Source organism: Dysidea avara, chromosome 14, assembly GCF_963678975.1.
Source record: "Dysidea avara chromosome 14, odDysAvar1.4, whole genome shotgun sequence".
Taxonomy (NCBI): Eukaryota; Metazoa; Porifera; class Demospongiae; order Dictyoceratida; family Dysideidae; genus Dysidea; species Dysidea avara.
In genome coordinates, this window is record NC_089285.1 from 10,462,738 (window position 1) to 10,470,498 (window position 7,761).

The 7,761-nt window shown below is 39.9% G+C and overlaps 3 protein-coding genes across 3 annotated transcripts; 1 reads left to right on the forward strand and 2 right to left on the reverse strand.

Moving 5' to 3' along the window:
- Positions 1–684: 684 nt before the first annotated feature.
- LOC136244573 (SH3 and PX domain-containing protein 2B-like) lies at positions 685–4,654 on the reverse strand. The gene is made up of 13 exons (XM_066036138.1): positions 4,492–4,654; positions 4,354–4,434; positions 4,029–4,089; positions 3,740–3,816; positions 3,553–3,641; positions 3,272–3,432; positions 2,997–3,131; positions 2,688–2,840; positions 2,464–2,628; positions 2,112–2,235; positions 1,977–2,055; positions 1,866–1,915; positions 685–1,747 (listed from the first exon to the last, which is right to left on the reverse strand). The coding sequence occupies exons 1-13, from the start codon at positions 4,591–4,593 to the stop codon at positions 823–825; spliced, it is 2,202 nt and encodes a 733-aa protein (XP_065892210.1). The 5' UTR covers positions 4,594–4,654; the 3' UTR covers positions 685–822.
- A 57-nt stretch (positions 4,655–4,711) lies between these two features.
- On the forward strand, positions 4,712–6,660 carry LOC136244574 (dynein regulatory complex protein 10-like). Its single transcript, XM_066036139.1, has 5 exons — positions 4,712–5,575; positions 5,842–6,075; positions 6,140–6,211; positions 6,256–6,444; positions 6,498–6,660. The coding sequence occupies exons 1-5, from the start codon at positions 4,745–4,747 to the stop codon at positions 6,606–6,608; spliced, it is 1,437 nt and encodes a 478-aa protein (XP_065892211.1). The 5' UTR covers positions 4,712–4,744; the 3' UTR covers positions 6,609–6,660.
- LOC136244577 (sesquipedalian-2-like) lies at positions 6,614–7,744 on the reverse strand. Its single transcript, XM_066036141.1, has one exon. The coding sequence runs from the start codon at positions 7,680–7,682 to the stop codon at positions 6,744–6,746; it is 939 nt and encodes a 312-aa protein (XP_065892213.1). The 5' UTR covers positions 7,683–7,744; the 3' UTR covers positions 6,614–6,743.
- Positions 7,745–7,761: the final 17 nt, after the last annotated feature.

Below are 7,761 nucleotides of genomic sequence, written 5' to 3' on the forward strand. Positions count from 1 at the left end.
GATACAAACATTACTAGAAATCAGTCAACTGTTAAGTTTGCAGTTTTTAAAGGAGTGGTCTTTTTATACAGGTGACCACTAAGAGTAAGTTCCAGGTTAATGGTATGTGATATTTGTATCTGACAAGTTCTTGGGTTGTTTTGCCTCTTAAATATTGACACAGCAAGTGACCTTCCTTTTACCTGATATATTTCACATTTTGTGAGCAATTTGGCTAACCCATGCCAGTTGCTAATATCAACTCCTTCAAATGTTTTCAGTCAGAAGAAGTCCATATATGGTTGTGTCTACAAAGCATTTTATAGAGTGTGTGGTTTGTTAGTTTGTATTAGTTGGTTGATTGGTCAAGCATTTGTGGGTATGCCAAATTGATCTATGAATAAAGAGGGTATTTGGTAACACCATTCCCAAGAGTTCATCTTTACACTATGCTCATGGCACAACCAGTTTTCTGTATAAACAGATCACATTATTTTGTGCCAGCACAATAATAATGTATTTCAAAATCATGGACCAGCTATACAGCATTCCTACTGTAGCATAAACAAGCTGATCATTTAATTTTAGGGATCAGTTCTTGTATGAATACTAAAACAAGTCTTGCCCTTTTCTTGCAAGCCATGTCTCCCTGGGAAATAGAGGACACCAAACAACACGTATAACTATATACGAGTACCAGTGCAGTCCAATAAGAGTAAATTGATATTTAAAAACTGTACAGAATTATAAATAAGTTATTATACTGCAGTTACAAACTATACAACCTGTAAGGATGATACAATTGCTAAGCAATGCAGTCATCACATACATGGGGTGACATTGTTAGTTATTGTTCGCTAGAGCTAGTTTTAACAAGTCCGGATCACTGGCTATAGCTTGTTTAACAAGATCCTGCAACTCTGGTCCGTTCTTCTGTATCAATACCTTCAAGATGGCTTCCATTGCCTTATCTTGTAACTGAGTGCCATCATGTGATTGTGACCTTGGTAGTTGGTCTGAAGGTGCAGTAGTACTGTGTGGATCAATACTGTTACTACGACGATTAGCTTTTGGTGGTACATCTGGCATGGTTGGTTTCAACACTTTTCGCTGAGTTTCTGGTGAACTTGAATCTTTACGTGGAGGAGTAGGGGGAGGTGTCTTTCTTGACTTCCCTTTAGATACAGCTGTTGATTCTTCTAATTCCTCTTCCACTGGAGACATTGAAGATGTTGATGTTGTGTTGGTTTTGTTTGTAAACGCATTAGCAAAATGTGCACGGAATATTTCACTCTGTCGTGGTCTCAGTGGAATATTGGGAGAGTCATGGTCAGAAACATTAACAAGTGGCTTTGCTCTCATGCCCGGCTTAACCTCTGGACTAACCTTCTTCTGGTTCCTAGGAGATTTTCTACCTGTAGTTAACTCTTCTGTTGACAATCTCTTGGCAAACATTTCTTTGAGTTCGTCAACATTCTTTCTAGCATCAGTCATTTCTGGAGAGTTTTCACGACTACCCTTTTGACTACTACTTTCATTACTACTATCACTGTTTGTACTACTACTACGCACTCTTGAGGCCACTGGCTTCCTTCCCCAATAGTTACCATCATCAGTTGAGTGTTTCTCAGTAACTTCATGTTTGTAGTAGTCAGAATCTGAACTGCTACTTGTGCCAGATTTGTCTGACTTCCGTACTGGTCGAGGTGATGTTGTTTTCTTAATGACTTTTCTCCTTCCTCTCTCTGCTGTCTTACGAACAGTCCTCCTAAAGAAGAAAAATATTCAACCTTATTGTATGTTAAATGATTTTCTATAGCAAGTACACTACGATTAGTGCTGATAGTCATTACAAACAAAACTTGCTTTAACAAAACAATTTTTACCTCCTGGGGGGTGGAGCCTTATTGTAAAAGCTATGATCGGACTTCCGCTTCTGCAAAGTGAAAGATACAGGCAATGAACCAATGATGTATTGGTAAAGGTACTTCTCTCACCTTCAATTGCAAGAAATAAGACTCAGATTCATGTTTATGCAAGAATGCAGCAGGGAATAGACCAATCTGACCCTTGTAACTACACCAAGAGAAAACAGTCATAACATATCATATGATGTAGGATGGTATACATACTTGACTGTCCACCATCCTTCAATGGACTTCTTCACCACCTCAACGACCCATCCTTGTTGTAGGGTAATCTCATCTGACTCTTGTGCAATATATGACTCTGTGGCAGCATACTGGCCTTCTGATCCTATATGTGTAGCAGACACAATGATACAATACTGTATCAACAATGCTAGAAATATAAGGCTATATTGCACAGGGCTGGCCTTATCAATGAACACATATATTAACCCTCCCTGATTATCTATGGATTCTGGTATACACTATATATTACTTCCTCTGCATGTAAACAATAACTATAACTTCATTACATCAAGTGATAGCATTCCATTTAGTAATGTCATAAACAGCTAACCTTGATCTTCTGGTGAGCTGTGTCCAGAGGATGATGAAGGAAGGAGTGGACTAGCTCGTAATAGGTTTGGTAAGTCAGTGCTTCCCTCACTATGTGAATGAACTGGCTCCAGGTAACTGCATGGTACCCAACCCTCTTTCTGGTCAATACTCACAAACCACCAACCTTAACAGGAGAGAGGTAATATGAATGGATAAGAATAGTCGTGAGTTTGGTCAACTCACCATCTTCCATTTTGTCAATGACATGAATCAGTTGTTCCTCATCAAAACTGATTTGGCCATCCTCCTGGGCCTCATAGCTTGCTACAGCTTTGTACAACTCTGCATCTAGTGATGGAGTAATGGTTGATCCTGTGTCTGAACTGCTACCAGTGTCTGTCAATAAAAATATATAACCATTAATGCTGACCATATACAGGAAGGGAATAAAATATTTTGTAAATTATATTACTACATTAAGTTTTATTGCAGTGTTTACAATAGCAACCACACATATCCTGTTTATTTCCCACATATATACACATCCCTTACCTTCGACCACAAACCCAAGGTAGCTTTTGTCATCATCAGCCCTATGATGATCTTCATCATCAATCATTGTGCATGGTTGCAGGTAGGCTGCTGGTACCCAGCCTGACTTGCCATTGTGTTGAGCCATCCACCAACCTATATGAATAGACCACACCATATTGGTAACCCATTCATGTCCCATATACCATGAACTAAGGAGCTACTAAGAAGTGACTATTGTTGAGAAAACCATACGACTTCTTTGGTCATGCCACTTTCATTGTATGCCATCTTACCTGACTCATCTTTACTGATCACAATCACTTTACTGCCTGCGGTGACCGACAACTGTTGGTTGCTGTCCTGTTCAAAATCAGCCACTACACAGTGTTCCTCCCACAAATTACCGGTAGGGATTTTGAGTGGGTGCAGTGATGCAGGTCTTCCTAAGTCCAACCTGTAAACAAAAACATATTATTATGACAATGTATTATGTCAAGTGGATCTCAACTAATTGCACTTAAAGTTCTGCTCTATCTACCAAGAGAAGGCAATAACAGATAACAAGCAGTCTTACTTCTCAAGAGGCTTGTCTCCAGGAAGAGGACCGAAAAATGTCAATACGTGAATGCTACCAGATATTTTCTCATCCAGTGTCACCAATTTCTGTGGAACAACATATGATTGTGATACAATACTTCCTAACAAACACGTACACGTAAAAAAGTTTAAAAAAAAAGAATTCACACATATTTGGTATTTACCTGGCAATAAGAATTAATGGCGTCCACCCTTGCCTCAGCCACCCTTGATACATGACTGCGTCCAATGAAAATCCTCTCTATTAAGAGATAGGAAACATCATACAGCTATACTACTATTATATAGTTATGTGCTTATATGGGAGGCCTACAATGGAAAGCTATCAGGCTAGCAATTGATCAATGATGAAGCCATCACAGTATATACAAAGGATGACCTACAGGGTGACAACTACCAGCATACTGTGGATTGTCAATAGTTACCACAAAATAAACTGTACCGAGGTCTTACTTGGCAAACTTGGGATCGTCTTGTCCTTAGCTTCAGCTGGGAAAAGCTGCACCAGGGTACTCTGAAATACACAAATACATGTTTATTGCAATGCTTGTATATGAAAAGCATACTAGCTACTTTCATTTATAAATCACTGATAATATGTATCCCTACATTTATTCAACGCCAACGTGTTTGTTGACTAGCTAGCTCTATTTATATTCAATATTCCGCCAGTGCTAGCTCTATTATTCAATATTCAGCCAGTTCAGTTATTGAGCCAGTTCAGCATATTCAGCTAGTTGTATTACAAGGTCATTTACCCTAGCTATTGAATCAATACCTGAAACGAAAAGAACTCGCTGTATCTCCTGTAAATTTCAAATCTACTGCGATCTGTCCACGAAACTACCATCACGTAAACCTGTCAGTTGAAACAAGCAGGTAACGAGTAGCTCACATCTGTTATCAAAGGTCTTACATAATGTTTCCTTGGCTTTCTGCGCTTCTCAAATCCGGTCACGAAAACGTTCTCAATATCTCGCTTAACAGCATTGGAGGAAGACGTTCCACCCAGCGGCATTTTTAATTGCAAATTGTAAGTAGTGGTTAGCGTAGAAATTGATCTTAGCTAACTCCACTTGCAAACCGCTTTGTTTTATACCGATCAGGGAAACCCGCAAAATGTTTCTAATAGGGTACGTAATCATAGCAACAGCTTGGTAACAGATAAAATGGCCGCTGTGTCGCCTACCCGTCCAACACAATTTGCAGTAAAGGCGACGTCTAGATATGTCGCTAGTGAAAGAAAGAAGGGACAACTTCGAGACGACTCCGTGTTGAGCACAGATTCGTCCATTAGCGATGATCCACTGCGCATTTTACAGCCTGCACAGAAGAAAGTGAGTAATGTGGAGTCACAGCGAGTTCTATCTGTCTTGGACGAGTCTATTAAGAGAATAGAGATCGTTTCAGCTCTTCCCTACCTTGTTAATTCATTAGATAGACACTCAGTTTCGCTTGGAGCTGATATTACTGCCTTATTAACCAAGTACAAAGGATTGACTGAAGAGTTCAGCCAGATAGTAGTAGCACTCGGTAAAGACTCGTATGGTGACATACGGAGGATGTCTAGTGATTTACCGCAGACTGCCAGTATGACTAGTATTTCAAGTGAGAAAAGCCTTGGCACAACGTCAAGGACAAAGCTGGAGCCAATTGTGAGTCAGATAAGTGACGAAGCCCTCGATGAGAAACTAGCACTACTCACAGGCAAGATCAAACACAACACAAAGTCAATATTGAGAGCTTTCTCCAACAATCCTGCTGCTTTTAGTGTCATGAGGACAATTAGTTCTGAAATTACGTATGGAGCGAAATCCTTCAAATCATCCATGGGGGAGCTGAGAGGTGTCATACAGGAGAGGTTGTTAACAACTAAACAAGAAGAAGAGACTAGGAGTAACCATGTTGATAGTATGAGTAAAAGAGAAAGAGAGTTACAAAAAGACATAGGTCAATTGGAAGAGGAGCTGAACAATGCTAGAGAACAGAGAGACAAAGAGGTATCACGAACTAAATGTATGCATGCACGGCACACAAACGCACACGCACACACACAGAGCCTGCAGTGGTATAGTATTTGTTGAGTCCAGAGTTCTGAAGCCATGACATGGTTGTTGGCATATAGCCATATCCATTGTCTCAACAATAAACAATATAGCTTCCTATTCTGTAGATATATACACAAATATGCACAGTAGTGTTCTTGGTACATGTGGTGTGTGGTAACTTTTGGTCATCAATAATCTGTTTGGTTGTTCTTCTTAAGATTGGTAAGAAGAACAGTCAGATAGACTCCCTGAAGTCTGACATAAGCACTGTTGATAAGCTCTCCAAGGAGGCTAATCGTAGAGTCCAGAGTGATTGCACTAAACAGCAGGCACAAGATGGGGCTGATTATCAAAACAGAAAAGATAAGTTAATGGCAGAGATTACCCAGTTGAAGAAAACCCTGGATACCACGGTAGCTACAAACCGAGAAAGTGAACTACAACTCAGAAAGGTACATCTGTAGTATAGCGATGCCCAGTGATTGCTATAGTTTTTTCTTTTCTCTTTTACAATAGAAAGCTTTCAAGAGAGAAACAGAAGTAGAAAACTGGGTGCAACGCTACGACACAGAAATGGGAGAGAAACAGGTTTGTCACTTCATTAAAACTTTGCTCAATTTTATATTGAAAAGGATGAGTTTGAAGATGTTAGCAAACATTATGAACAAGAGCAAACACAGTTGAAGGAATTAGAAGAACGTTTCAAAGTGTTAGAAGAGGAATATAATATTATTATGGAGGAAAAGAGGATTGCCAAAGAAAAAGCAGAGAAGTTGGCAAATGAAATTCAGAAAGCTGCAAGAGCAGCCACTGTAATACAGGTGAAATGTCCCACTTACGTTTGAACCATAATACATATACATGTCAAATCTAGGCATTCTGGAGATCATACAAATGCAGAAAGATGTTAAAGAAAGATCAAAAGGGTAAAGGGAAGAAAGGTAAAGGCAAAGGGAAAGGGAAAAAGGGGAAGAAAAAGAAATAACACACTTGTGACCGTTTGCAATTTTAATGTTAAAAAATATCTCAGAAGACAATTCTGTACAACATATCAATTGGTATAATTACAGCTCTCTCTCACAAACAAGATTATATATTTACATACAGTGTCACGCACATTTTAAGAGCCAGGCTGGTCATGTCTTAAAGTCCTCATAACATCAGTGAATTCATCATGTAATTCTTCAAATGTTTTCTGTTTCGATTCAGATGTTGCTGGCGGTGTTAATGATCGTTGGGGCATCAATGGTGGATTATCAAAGTCAATCAAAGAAGGCTCTGATCTCATTGGTAAAGTACACGCCTCTGGTATCAAACAAGCTGTATGATCAAAACTTGATTTAGGCGACAATGTAACAGCACTACCATAATGGTACGGCTGTTCTACCGGTGATGCATGAGGGTGTTGAAAGTTTATTGGTGTGACGTCCAAGTTTGAAGTATTGGAACGCTTCTTCTTTACTGGTATCTTGGGAACATCCTCAGCCTCCACGGTCCCCTTACCACCATAATAAGTGTGGCGTTGTTGAAGTGGGTGAGACTGCATCAGTGGAGGTTCCTCCTCATCTAAATCTATTAAATGACCATTCACTACTGCCTGGGTTTGTTCCTTCACTTGCAGTCTTTTCACCCCAGCACCAACCTGTTCTACGGTAGATGATTTACGCGACACCAGGCCATCCAGTCGCTCCTGTAGTTCTCGTACAATGCTCTTTAAGTATTCGTAACTGGCGTGTGATATGGCTCGTATCCATGCCTGCATGTCAGTTTCGTTGTCAGCTAGCAAGACGTATGTACGAGTGCCTGAGCCATCGAACGATATTTCCAGGGCGTGTTTCTCATGTTCTGACGCTTGTACACTACAATGTTCCAAGATTATGACGCCTACTGGTTCCTTATCTCTCTTCTTTTCAAAGTAAAACAAAAGGTTGCCTTTCAATATGAACCATCGTCTCTGGTAACTTTGATTTAGGCTACCACGTTTAGACAAGTATCCCTCTTTGTCGATAGGTGATGAACACACGGCAAAACTAGCAACATTTCTGTCATTTAACTTCATTCTTACGCCCTTCTAGACGGCCATTTTTCATTTCATCACATGCATTCCGCGCACGCCCTTATACTACTATCATGCAGTG

Excerpts from the sequence above, each read along its gene's own strand:
- LOC136244573 (XM_066036138.1), bottom strand. The coding sequence starts at position 4,593 with ATGCCGCTGGGTGGAACGTCTTCCTCCAATGCTGTTAAGCGAGATATT. Across the intron at positions 1,916-1,976 it reads CTTATTTCTTGCAATTGAAG|AAGCGGAAGTCCGATCATAG; the intron begins GTGAGAGAAGTA and ends TTCACTTTGCAG. Across the intron at positions 1,748-1,865 it reads AAGGCTCCACCCCCCAGGAG|GAGGACTGTTCGTAAGACAG; the intron begins GTAAAAATTGTT and ends TTTCTTCTTTAG.
- LOC136244574 (XM_066036139.1), top strand. The coding sequence starts at position 4,745 with ATGGCCGCTGTGTCGCCTACCCGTCCAACACAATTTGCAGTAAAGGCG. Across the intron at positions 6,076-6,139 it reads GTGAACTACAACTCAGAAAG|AAAGCTTTCAAGAGAGAAAC; the intron begins GTACATCTGTAG and ends CTTTTACAATAG. Across the intron at positions 6,212-6,255 it reads CAGAAATGGGAGAGAAACAG|GATGAGTTTGAAGATGTTAG; the intron begins GTTTGTCACTTC and ends TATATTGAAAAG.
- LOC136244577 (XM_066036141.1), bottom strand. The coding sequence starts at position 7,682 with ATGAAGTTAAATGACAGAAATGTTGCTAGTTTTGCCGTGTGTTCATCA.